At 37.6% G+C, this 13,622-nt stretch overlaps 1 protein-coding gene across 5 annotated transcripts; it reads right to left on the bottom strand.

Moving 5' to 3' along the window:
- Positions 1–3,689: 3,689 nt before the first annotated feature.
- Positions 3,690–13,622, bottom strand: LOC109078356 (GTPase IMAP family member 7-like). Of its 5 annotated transcripts, none has more exons than XM_019093654.2 (4): positions 13,319–13,622; positions 4,962–5,083; positions 4,767–4,824; positions 3,690–4,609 (listed from the first exon to the last, which is right to left on the bottom strand). In XM_019093654.2, exons 2-4 carry the CDS (start codon positions 5,076–5,078, stop codon positions 3,705–3,707), a joined length of 1,080 nt encoding a protein of 359 aa, XP_018949199.1. In that variant the 5' UTR covers positions 5,079–5,083; positions 13,319–13,622; the 3' UTR covers positions 3,690–3,704. The 5 variants fall into 5 exon arrangements, with proteins under 5 accessions (XP_018949199.1, XP_018949196.1, XP_018949198.1 ...); XM_019093651.2 differs by having other exon boundaries at positions 4,962–5,086; positions 13,423–13,622; XM_019093653.2 differs by having other exon boundaries at positions 13,423–13,622.

The following is a 13,622-nucleotide window of genomic DNA, read 5'->3' as shown; positions in this document are numbered from 1 at the left end:
GGTACACATGCATGCATCGTAATGGCAGCAGCAGGGGCAAAGGACAGATGAGGCGTAGAGAAATGACACAGATGGATGAGCAGAAACAGTGACGATAGAGGGAAAAAGAAAATTCTTAGCCTGGTTCCCTAAACACACTGCCATTCTGTCCTCAACTAGCTGAGAGACCCTCAGACACTGTTCCCGGTGGTGGTACTGCCTTTGTCTCCTGATGGCCGGCAACGGCTCCTCCAGCAATGACGCAGCTGAGATATTCTCCAAAATGGCACCAGGGTGATGCGGAGGAGACAAATTGTTGAATAAAGTCTTTTTTTTTTGTTCTTTTGCGCACAAAAAGTATTCTCGTAGCTTCGTATAATTGCGGATGAACCACTGATGTCACATGGATTAATTGACAGATCTTCTTGCTACGTTTCTGGACTTGGGAACATTTCAGTTGCGTTGCTGTCTATGCAGGGTCTGACAGCTCCAGATTCCATCGAAAATATCTTAATTTGTGTTCCGAAGATAAAGGAAGGTCTTATGGGTTTGAAACGACACGAGGGTGAGTAATTAATGACAGAATGTTCATATTTGGGTGTGTTAACTATTTTGGTGATATAAGTATTTAATGATTAGAGTATTTAGTAGATAGTCTTGATTTAGTAGTGGGTCTTAAAAATAATGGGCTGGTCATTTCCAAAGTTTTTGCTCTATTTCACACGCGTTTTAGCACTAAATTTAGATTCTAAATCTGTGAAACTTTAGGATTAATGAAGAGGACTCCTAAGTAACTAAAACCAATCCTAAAATGGCTGTTGCTGGCAATCTGCCTTGGAATGTAAACATTTTAGAAACATTTGACAATAATCAGTTTTAAAAAAAAGGTATATCGCCTTAATCGCGGGGGTATTATGACTGTTCTAGAACTTGTCAGGGACAAGTTTCCTTTGATTAGCCTATATCCTTGTTTTCATTAACCAGTTGGGCAAGAAGTAACAGCTCTTTTTGCATCCAGTTTGGTTTTCTTTTACGTTTGCATACTATCAGCCATGATTATATGTATATTCATGTTTACAAGAAGCATACATGTAAGAGGCTGCTAATTAGCTGAACAATACTGTATACTTATTTAATAAGTGACTCTTAGCTTGCATTTTAAAATATTTATTTGAATGTGGCAATTAACATTTTTATTTTTAAACCTTTATTTGAATATGACAACATAAAATTATGCTCTACAATATTTCTATGTATAAATCTCTTCACAGAGCCTGGCCCATCAGCAAATCACTGTGTGCATAATTAGTACTAAGAATGCTAGTGTAACAGAGGCCAGCGAGTAGGTGTTGTGCAGGTAAACCTCACTCCCCTGATCTCAAAAACGCACTAACCCCAGGATAGAGGGGTTACATTGGTGCCGTGACCCCGAATGGGAGTAAGTTTAGTGGGTGAGAATAAATAATCTTTCCATTGATGTATAATAAATAATCTTTCCATTGATGTATGTGTAACGGAGGCCAGCGAGTAGTGCTGTGCAGGTAAACCTCACTGCCTCCTTGTTAGTGCGTCCGCCTCCCATGCCAGAGACCCGGGTTTGAGGCCCACTCGGAGTGAGGACGAGGTGTTGTGGTGAGTACCCGGGAGAGAGGGGTTACACTGATATCATGCATTACAATGAGGCCAACCCTGCCCCCTTACTCTTAGCTTAAGACTTCCCTCTACTTCTTAGTAAAAGTTTGTCTCAGCAGCTTTGTGAATTGGTTTTAAGAGAAAACTCTTAAAAGCTAAAAACTTTTAGTGCTAGTTAGGAGAACTCTTAGTGGTAAGATAAAAAGGGCGGGGTTGACCTCGTTGCTATGGATGATGTCAGCTTGCGTACTAACTGTGCCCACAGTGATTGGCTGATAGTCTCTGTCAGAGATTTATTATATTTATTAGACCAAGCTAATTGTCAGCCTCTGACATATACATGCATATAAACAGCCTTTTAATTAACAGAGTAGAATAATCATGGCTGATAGTAAGACATCCAAACATAAAATAAAACCAAACTGGACACAAGCACAGCTGTTACTTTCTTGCCAACTGGTTAGAAAACAAGGACATAATCAAAGGAAAAATAGAAAACCTTCAAAACCGAGGTGATAATGAAAGATCGTGTCAAATATTTCTAAAATGTTTACATTCTGTGCGGCATTGCCGGCAACAGCCATTTTAGGATAGTTTGTGGCTTGGTCTTAGTGCCTTAAAAGTCCTCTTCACTACTCCTGAGGAGTTATTTTTAGCACTAAAAATCTTTGTGAAATACTATTTAGGAGTAATATTTAGGAGACCTAAATTTAGGACTGATACGCCCGTTATTTTTTAGATTTTTTAGGAGACCTAAATTTAGATGAGCTTACTTTCTTTTAGTTTCTTGAATCGGCCCTGATCTTATGAAATCATTATTTTAGATCCAGTGCAGTCTGTGTTTCCGCAAATCTGCGGGCCAGGATGATCTATATGAAATCATTGAGTGAAGCAGGCTCATCATTAGTGATCTTCTGATTTCTGACTGTCACTGGCTTAACAAGATGCAGTTTTTGTGGTTATAAAATAAGAATACACTTTTTTTATTTGCTAGCAGGGTACAGCACACTTAAAGGTATTATAACCACCCTGTATCATCTGAGTAAGACCAGAACTGTCGAATTTGTGTCCGAGCGTTTACTGTTGGCCAAGTGAATTGCTAAGCGATAACAGGTCCTTAATGAATGAATAATTGAAAGTATGGAATTTCCAGATTAATCAAATATCTAAATGACTACATCATCGATATTTGTGATCAGTTTTTAATTAGAAATACTGCCTAAATTTAATGATCACTTGAAATTGGAGCTAGATTAAAATTGAAACTAAGTGAACTTTATACCTTCACCCACCAATTGGATTCCATCTTTGGGCCAATCTGGGTGGATCCTTACACTGTCCAAGGATGTCCATGATCTCTTCTTGTACCTGTGTGTGTATTGTGACCTTACCAGCATACTTACCAGTCCAAGCTGTTAGTATGTGATTCACATTTCTTTCCTTCACCATCATGGTTCTGTCTGCATATTACTATACTCACCTGTATTGCTTCATTAATATAACCTGTTCAATAAATAAGTGTTTGGGTTCACTAACTCCTGCTCTCAGTCAGGTTTATACCCTGACAACTATCACGTCATCATTACTTTCTATAAACAATTCTTTTTGAATGAATGAATGAGGCATTTATACAGCACTTTGCTATTTACAATGTTATTTTGTATTGATTTTTATAAAAAAAAAAAAAAAAGGAAAACTGAGTAGGATTTATATGCACAAGTTTATTAAAAAGCATACAAATCATATACAAGGCCAAACACTACACTCAGAAATAAAAAGTGTCAAAAGAAAAGCACAAAGCCATTCAACATTTAGCCACATTTAAAATCATATTCAATTATGTTAAAGTTCTGAAATTATTCTCAGTAGCCTTAAATAAAATTTCAGTCTTAGTGATGTATTAGTGACGTTAGCAGCGCAAAAGGTTGTGGGTTCGATTCCCAGGGAACACGTTAGGTAAAAAGTGTTAGCCTAAATGCACTGTAAGTCGCTTTGAATAAAAGCTAAATGCATAAATGTAATGTAATGTTAAAACTTTTTTTAGGTAGGTAGAATGTATGTAATAAGTAAGGAAGATAGATGATTTTTTTTGATTAGAATTGACCAGTTTTTGTAGATTTAAGAATGTTAAATAACATGTCTTGTGATGGGAAACGGGCTTTACGAAAGAATCCATAGATTAGGTCCTTTAACAGATTGATCAGTTTTTCAAAAAAGGAAGGGTCTCTCTCAGCTTCCTCTCTTGCTTTCTGCTCCTGATCATCATCCAGCTTTTTCTTTGCTCGTTCAAAATGTTCTCCTTTAAATCTGCCTCTAATATCTTCTATCGCCTTCTTTCTCTGCTCCTCTCTCTCCTTCAGGATGCGCCGTTTCTTTTTCTCAATTTCTCTTTCTACCATTTCAAGCATCTCACTGGTGTAGTATTGCCCACCATTCCCAGTGACCATTTTATCAATCTGGTCAAGCAACTGAATGACCTGTTCGGGATTTTGTTCTTTATTGTTGAACACATGGTATCGTCCACTGCATGTTTTGATGAAATTGAGCAGTTTTGAGTTGTCCCGCACAAATGTGTGAATGTTTTTGCCCTCTAGTCGATCTCCATGAGTGAACAGTACCATGGTGTATATGGAAGACTCCTCACCAAAAATTGTTTGGATAATTCTTACTGCTTCTGCTTCTTCATCTGTGAATCTACCCAGCTGTATCACAACTAAGAAGACATGTGGACCAGGAGCAGAGAGTGGGATACAGAGTTTAACTCTATCAATGACTTCATCTACAGTTAGGCTGGTGTCAAACAGACCTGGAGAGTCAATGACAGATACTTTTCTGCCATTTATTATTGCATGAAACTTTTCACATTGTCCAGTCACAGAGGAGGATGATATCTCTGATTTAAAAACCTTCTGTCCAAGGATAGTGTTGCCTGTTGCACTCTTCCCCACCCCTGTTTTTCCAACCAAAAGAATCCGGAGCGGCTCGGCTGGATGATGCACTGAATATTGTGAAGAATTACAGAAATTACAAAAAAACTCATAATCTCTTGCTAATATCTTTAAATTTTACTTATATTTATTTTTAAAGTCAATGCAATATTTATTGAATATTATTGGGACCAAAATTTTAAGAAAAACAAAAAACAAACATTTTACCTATATCACTAAAATCATGTCCTGAAGCACCATTTTGATGATTTTGTTGCCTAAACATCTAGAAATGATAGCAACATTTTATCACATTTCCATATTTATTTACATAATCACATATTTTTATGTCAAAAATGTTACATATGTTGTTATTATGGTTGTTTTTTATTGTGACTTGCATAAGAATTTTTAAATACATACCTGCACCGTTATCGCGGCAATGACACCAATTATACCACACACTATAATGAAGGAAGATGAGACCCAAGAGTTTGCGGTCACTGCTGGTTTTGCAGGAGAATTTTCAGTGTCCTCCATAACTACTGCTGAAAGAGTAAGGTCAAAACTGTTGTTCTTGCTATATATATATACACAATCCTAAAATATGAGTGTAAAAAAAAAAGAATCTTGGAATATGGATTATGGACCAAATCAATCAGCAGGTGCCCTGAAGCCTCTGACTTCAAGGGACCTTTTAATAATCTTAAACATTTTAATAATCTAAAGAACATTATTCCACTATAAAGACCCTTTTGTGCTATCAAACGATTCCATGGATGTTAAAGGATCTTCATGGTGACGTCCAATAAAGAAACTTATTTTTATAAGTGTATGACCAGAAAAGGCTACAGCATATGTACAGTTTTCCAGTTATTGACATACAAAAAGCACATAAATGTGTGCAATTGCCTGTTGGCACAGTGTTTAAAATAGAGAAATAAGAAATATTATGTTCCTAACTCATCAGCAATCTCTTTTGAGCACCTTAAAGTTGCATACAGCATGTCAAGTTGTTGTCTCTTTCACCCTGGATTTACAGTTAGCGGCTATACCACCAGCAAAATGTACTTGCTTTTCATTCAGAAAGTTTGGTCATTTCAATATAAAGTAAATAATTCCTTTTTTTTATGTAGTAGATATAGTTAACTCACCTATGATGTGGTGCTCATGAGAGTCTGGATGTCTGTTATGTATAGGATTTTTTTACTTTTCTTTATAAGGGAAAGGTTTGTTTAGATATCCCAGCCCTTATTTTAAATAATGAACCACTGCAAACTTGGAAAACCTGTTTTTAATTCCATGTTAAACTGTATCTGTTTGTCAGAGTCAATTCCATCCTGACTCTCTGCTATGATTACCTACCTTCCATCCGTCTTTGTCATTCCGAGAGTTAAAGGGGTCATATGACGTTGCTAAAAAGAACATTATTTTGTGTATTTGGTGTAATTAAATGTGTTTATGCGGTTTAAGGTTCAGAAAACACATTTTCCGCAAACTGTTCATTATTGTTGCTCCTCTATGCCCCGCCTTTCTGAAACGTGTAGATTTTTAAAAAGCTCATCGTTCTGAAAAACGAGGTGTGCTCTGATTGGCCTGTTATCCAGTGCGTTGTGATTGGCTGAATACCTCAAGCGGGTGACGGAAATGTTACGCCCCTCACCATACTGTCAGCCCAGTGCGACGAGACAAAAACATTAAAACCCATTATAAATGAGGTATTTGTTGCATCCAGTGGGGACATAATTACGGATTATAATGACTTATATGGTCTTTTTACACGTTGCATCACGCCGCGTAAACATAAAACCATGTCTGCATTTGTGATCCGAGAAACTACAAACAACAAGCGCTACTCTACACTGCTCAAATCTCGCATTTGAATCATCAGTGGCAAATCCTTTACATATGTAAACGTACTTACAGACTGTGAGTCAGAACAGCCAGCATTGTAGACGTACATAGAACGTACCCTCCCAGGATCGGGAAACAGTCCTCCATAAAATGTGCTGAATAGATCTGAATATTTGGTTTGAACTGTTCTGGAACAGTGTTGTAAATACAACTTAACCACTGATTTCTAGTTGTGTCCTCTTTTGGAAGGCCGAACTAAGTATTTTCGCTTTCGCAACCAAACACACAGCTTCTTTACAACATGGCGGCTGTGGTAGCGGCAACAATAAAGTTACGCCTTGTTTCTTTGCGTGAACATTTGGGTGGCGTTATGCAAATCTTCCCACATCGTGATGTAGACATGTCGGGGCGTGTTTAAACGGGGCTTTTTAGGAGGGCGTGGACAAGTCTTAACTTTTATAAAGAATATCTCTTTGGGTTTGAGACTTTAGTCATTGCAACTTTAGGGATCAGCTTGTAACACTCCAAAGAGAAAGGAAAACTTGAAATCGCATCATATGACCCTTTTAAGTTATTCAAGTTAACAATTGCTGACGCACCTGTTAACTTCACTGTGGCTGTGTTCGAAAAGGCATATTTGCTTACTGCTTACTGCCCAGTACACAGTGCATACTACGTATTATTTTTTAAAGAATAGTGTGTGAAACAGTATACAATAAGCAATAAATGTTTCAGAGTAGTACGCTTAAGTGTTGTCACATGACAAACACTGAACATTAATTCAGCACAGCTGCTGATATTGTTACTTCACAAATAAATGATGTTCTTTTTACAAAGGCTCGTTAATAAGGCTTCATACTAGTAAACAATGCTATAATGCCCAATTGAACTCATTTAATAATTGATTAACTTTACATATTGGACAGAACTAAATCAACACTGAGCTGTCTTTATCGATATTTTTGATACTTACACTTAGTGCAAATAATGATCAATTCTGTTTACACTAAAATAGCAGCATTTTCTTTAGCAACAGGAGTGTAAATAGTAGTTAGGTGGCAGATATTTATACCTTAATACTGTAGTACATTATAAAACAGTATGCAATAACATATTGAGTGTAAATTGTTGGGCAAAAACCAACCTAAAGCACACACAACACTGTATTATTGTGGCATTTTATTTCCACTTTTCAAATATTTCTTTAATTTTTATTGAAAATAAATTTCTTTCTGATCTGTTATGTGATGGGAAAAGGAGAAGCACAAGTTTTACAAAAGCCAGGATCGAACTCGGGTCTTCTGATCTGTTATGTGATGGGAAAAGGAGAAGCACAAAATGCATCGGAAACGTGCTGTAGAGATTAAATAGTGCAATGGCGCTAGCAAGATAAAGGTCGTCTACTGAACGAAACGTGCTGTAGAGATGGAAATGCAATTTTTTGTCCTACTAACTTGTTTTTGTGATAGTTTGTAGTTTACATGTATATGCATATACATATAAATACAAGTGTTACATTTATAATTACTATTCCCCGCCTCCTGTTCACTCACACATTTGAAGATGAAACGTCACATGGAGCGCGTTGCGTTCTGGGAAACAGTATCCCATGCAGTATCCCATTAGAAGATTCTGGCGAATATAGTAGGTCATCCGGGTATTAAATTAAATTAAATTAAATTAATGCATTTAGCAGACGCTTTTATTCAAAGTGACTAACAGTGCATTCAGGCTATCAATTTTTACCTATCATGTGTTCCCGGGGAATCGAACCCCCAACCTTGAGCTTGTTAACGCAATGCTCTACCACTTGAGCTACAGGAGCACTATTATTAATACAGGGTATTACATGCATACAGAAAATCTGCATACTATGCACAGCATACAGTCATGGCCAAAACTTTTGAGAATTACATAAATATTAGTTTTCAAAAAGTTTGCTGCTAAACTGCTTTTAGATCTTTGTTTCAGTTGTTTCTGTGATGTACTGAAATATAATTACAAGCACTTCATACGTTTCAAAGGCTTTTATCGACAATTACATGACATTTATGCAAAGAGTCAGTATTTGCAGTGTTGGCCCTTCTTTTTTTCAGGACCTCTGCAATTCGACTGGGCATGCTCTCAATCAACTTCTGGGCCAAATCCTGACTGATAGCAAGCCATTCTTTCATAATAACTTCTTGGAGTTTGTCAGAATTAGTGGGTTTTTGTTTGTCCACCCGCCTCTTGAGGATTGACCACAAGATCTCAATGGGATTGAGATCTGGGGAGTTTCCAGGCCATGGACCCAAAATTTCAACATTCTGGTCCCCGAGCCACTTAGTTATCACTTTTGCCTTATGGCACGGTGCTCCATCGTGCTGGAAAATGCATTGTTCTTCACCAAACTGTTGTTGGATTGTTGGAAGAAGTTGCTGTTGGAGGGTGTTTTGGTATTCTTTATTCATGGCTGTGCTTATGGGCAGAATTGTGAGTGAGCCCACTCCCCTTGGATGAGAAGCAACCCCACACATGAATGGTCTCAGGATGCTTTACTGTTGGCATGACACAGGACTGATGGTAGCGCTCACCTTTTCTTCTCCGGACAAGCCTTTTTCCAGATGCCCCAAACAATCGGAAAGGGGCTTCATCGGAGAATATGACTTTGCCCCAGTCCTCAGCAGTCCATTCACTATACTTTCTGCAGAAGATCAATCTGTCCCTGATGTTTTTTTTTGAGAGAAGTGGCTTCTTTGCTGCCCTTCTTGACACCAGGCCATCTTCCAAAAGTCTTCGCCTCATTGTGCGTGCAGATGCGCTCACACCTGCCTGCTGCCATTCCTGAGCAAGCTCTGCACTGGTGGCACTCCGATCCCGCAGCTGAATCCTCTTTAGGAGACGATCCTGGTGCTTGCTGGACTTTCTTTGGATGCCCTGAAGCCTTCTTTACAAGAATTGAACCTCTTTCCTTGAAGTTTTTGATGAACCTATAAATTGTTGATTTAGGTGCAATCTTAGTAGCCACGATATCCTTGCCTGTGAAGCCATTTTTATGCAACGCAATGATGGCTGCACGCGTTTCTTTGCAGGTCACCAGTCTGCCATTCTAACCCAATCAGCCTGACATAATGATCTCCAGCCTTGTGCTCGTCAACATTCTCACCTGAGTTAACAAGATGATTACTGAAATGATCTCAACAGGTCCTTTAATGACAGCAATGAAATGCAGTGGAAAGGTTTTTTTGGGATTAAGTTAATTTTCATGGCAAAGAAGGACTATGCAATTCATCTGATCACTCTTCATAACATTCTGGAGTATATGCAAATTGCTATTATAAAAACTTAAGCAGCAACTTTTCCAATTTTCAATATTTATGTAATTCTCAAAACTTTTGGCCACGACTGTACATACTGGATACTGCAGAAATAGTAAGAGTAGTATGATAGTATGGCATTTCGAACACAGCCTGTGTCTCCTGAACGCCTGCAAGTAAACGGTTGAGTTGAAGTACTTGTTGACGATCCCTGTCTGATCCTGTGACACTGTTAAAGGTGCACTAAACTATTTTTTTCTTGATATTTGAAAGCACCAAAACAAACACGCCCATAGCCCAACAGGGGTGTATTCCAGAAAGCAGGGTTAACTTACCGTGAACTAAACCCTGAACTCTCGGTTGATTAACCCCAAACCTTGCTTACTCGAGGTATGTGGTTCCAAAAAAATGCGTCCGGGAGTAAGTTCATTCAACTCAGAGTATGTTCCTGGTTAAGATCAAGACATTCTCAACAGAGCGACGAATCGACGAGTCACTGGAAACGGACGCTAAGAAAAAGCGCGCCAAGCTGTTTCTTTCTTCTTCTTTGTTCATTAGTTGTTTACATGCTTAGTGCATATCGCCACCTAATAGATGACCGTGATTTTTTTTTTTTGATTTTTTTCCATGTAATCTTTTAATCCTTGAGAATGTGAATTATATTTTTTGTTTTATGCTAATTATATATTAAAGTCATATCAGATATGTATTTTTGATTTTAGAAATTTACACATTATACAAAATCCATGTGTGAGATAATCAAAAACATGTAATAAATAAAATAAATAAATATTTATATGTTAAACCTTGTCATAGTGTTTTATAATTTATACAGATAACTCTTATATATGGCAATAAAAGAAATAATCATATTAGAATAATGTTACCTTATTTATTACTTATATTAGTGCTTCCTCATTAACATATCAAAAAAACAATAATATTATATATAGCTAATATATATATATATATATATATCTATATATATATATAGTATATATATATAAAAATAAGCTATATTAAATTGTAATATTATATTAATGCTGTGTGCTATCTGTCATGCCCACTGAAGGCTCGCTGAAGTAAACTAACCCTGGAACATAACCTGCTCCGGATCAAAGAGTGAGTTGCTATGACTACTAACATACCCTGAAAGTTACCTCCATTTTTGGAACCGAAAGTTGAGGTTATCCACTTACTTACTCTTAAACATACCCGGGTATGTCACATAACCTGCTTTCTGGAATACCCCCCAGGACCTTGCACCTATTTTGATACAGAGATGCAAACAGGTAAGGGGGGGGGGCATTGTGTGGTTCGAGAACATGCTCCACACAGATTTTCACAAGTTCTCCCTTACATATAATATGATTGAGCAAATAGTAAGCATATTTTGGCGTGCTGTCCTGGGGGAGGGCTCAGAGCCCGGAATATAACCCAAACCCAAAGAACTCCCCTAGAATGGGATGAGAATAGATTAAGGCCCTGTCCACACGAATGTGGAATTTTAGGAGTAGGTGTGGGTGGATGTTAGCAAACATTTTTGAAAACGCCTGCCAGGGTGAAGATTTTACAAAACTCCGGTTGCAGTGTTATCATGTCACCGTGATTTTGCCAAGTAAGACATGTTCTTGGATCAACATCTTTTGTTGATCCTGGATCAACATTGTTGTCCAAAACTATAGAGCTAACCCAATCCCTACCAGTAAACCTAACCCTACCCATAATTTATTCCTAAAATCAGAGGGAAATTATAAGTAAATAACAAGGGTGTAGAAACATCTAACCCTGATTGTAAGCCTAAAACTGACATTTCTTGAAAACTTATCCCTCGATTCTGAATGGCTGATTGGAATGTTGTTCCAGGATGAATGAGAATGTACACGTAAGAACACGTTGTCCTTGGTGAAATCACGGTCACTGTTATCATGTAGACAGTGAAACCGGAAATTTTGGCTTGTGATGTCCTGTGATTTGGCTTGAAATTTTGGCTTGTGATCTCTGCCTACTGGAAACTTTTTCAGGCTTCTGATTGGGCTTTACGGTTGAAATTATATGGCCACTTGTTGGCTTGGCATGCTCTTGAATCAGCTGGTGGTAAAAATACACCTAAGAGTTGTATGCCATCCGCCATTAAACACCACGAGAGAAGGCATGCTCTTGACACTGCTTCATAACATGCTTTTGCGTTTTCATGTGGATTTTTTGCATTTTTTTTTTTTTTTAAGAAGGAAGAAGGAAAAACTCCTGTTTATTAAAAAAAATACCTGTGTATGTGTGGACATGGCCTAAAAATAAGAAGTTGAGGTGGAGAAGGGATGGGTAGAATAGAGGTAAGAAGGCTGTGTACATATACATATTGTGCTAGTTAGGATGATTAGCTAAAGGGGTTACACCTGTGGCAGATTGGCTGATTATCTGATCGTGCTCCTCCCGAACCTTGTAAATAAAACATAATTTCTCCACATGGATATTTGCTTTACATGCTCATTTGTAGTTACTTTAAGTTTTTATTATTATTATTATTATTACCTTATGTCCAAAACTGTAATTTTTCCCAAAAACAAATAAATAACAGCTTGTTGCAACATTTTACAAAGATCAAGACTGATTAGATTTGGTCAAAATCCCATGTTATAAAAGATGAAGTGCTTGTAGGCTATTTAAGACAATACTGGATGATTAGACGCCAATGCAGACCTAAAATGCTAAATGTCTGTCCTCTCTCTCTCTTCACTGTTTCCACATCTCAGACCTCAAATACATAAAATATTACCCTTTTTCTGACATAGTTTTTGAAGTCAAGGTTAAAGAAAATACTATACAAAACATATTGAATCAACCAGAGGCCAGTTAGCCACCATGTTAAGACTGTGTCTTAAGAACTAGTTTGACCAACTAGCAGTTGCCAAGGAGTAATCAGTTACTTTCCCAATGCAAATAAGACCAATTTACCTTTTTATAACTGAATAAAAAAAGTTATGACCAGTCTTGAAGAAAATAAAATGACTAACTTTTTAAAACTAGTTTAAACAGTTTATGCAACCAGTCCCAGTTCTTTATTTACCCTTGTAAGATCTCAAGTACCCACAACAAAATGCATTGTGTAATTTTTAAAAAATTGGGTGAAATAGCTTGCAACTGTAACAAAGTACTTCATTCAAAAGTCTTAGAAATATAGCAGTAAATTAAATCCAGAAATATTCTGTACTTTAAAATCTATACAAAAGGGAAAATTCTGATCTCACAAACAAGCAAAAACAACTGATCTCTCCCTTTCTTTTTGCCTTCTCCAGACTTCAGGTTTCCCTTTTATAGACAGTTTCAACGCCAACAACATAAACGTTACTGCGTATGCGCGGGTTTGTGGCCCTAACTTAACTTCTGGTAGATTTTAGCAGTCACTCAATAATAACAACAACAACAGCGAAGTCCCTCTAGAGTAGATTTCTAATAATAGCTTAATAAATAACAAGTAAATTAGCTGGCAAGTTAAAACTATGTCTAGTCATTATTATTTTGGGTTACCAGTAGAAGAAAAGAACCGTTATTTGGCCACTTAAATGCAACAAAGTTGCAGTACCAGACCCGTTCAACAAAATGTTGAGGCAAGAATGTTATTCTACAGACCTGTCTGATTTACCGGAGGTCAGTCAGGTACACATCTTTGAATACCTAGTCGAGAAGGAATGTGTATATACAAGGGAGGCGTACCTGAAATACCACAGAAATACCTGTGTTGTTTACGGGGAAATTGAGGCGGGTCAGGCGCTTTCAAAGAGCTTCTCCGTCTGGATCGTTGCGAGGAAGTCCGGTGTTGTGTCGAAATCTGCTCTTGGAAATCTGTGACCTAGCGAAAACTGTGACCAGGGGTCGTTGTTCAGCAAATGTTCGCGCGGGAGCGCGCACACGTTAGATTAGACGCTAAACCGGA

Source organism: Cyprinus carpio, chromosome B1 (genome assembly GCF_018340385.1).
Source record: "Cyprinus carpio isolate SPL01 chromosome B1, ASM1834038v1, whole genome shotgun sequence".
Taxonomy (NCBI): Eukaryota; Metazoa; Chordata; class Actinopteri; order Cypriniformes; family Cyprinidae; genus Cyprinus; species Cyprinus carpio.
Note: the sequence above shows the minus strand (reverse complement) of the source record. Positions and strands in the feature narration are given on the sequence as shown.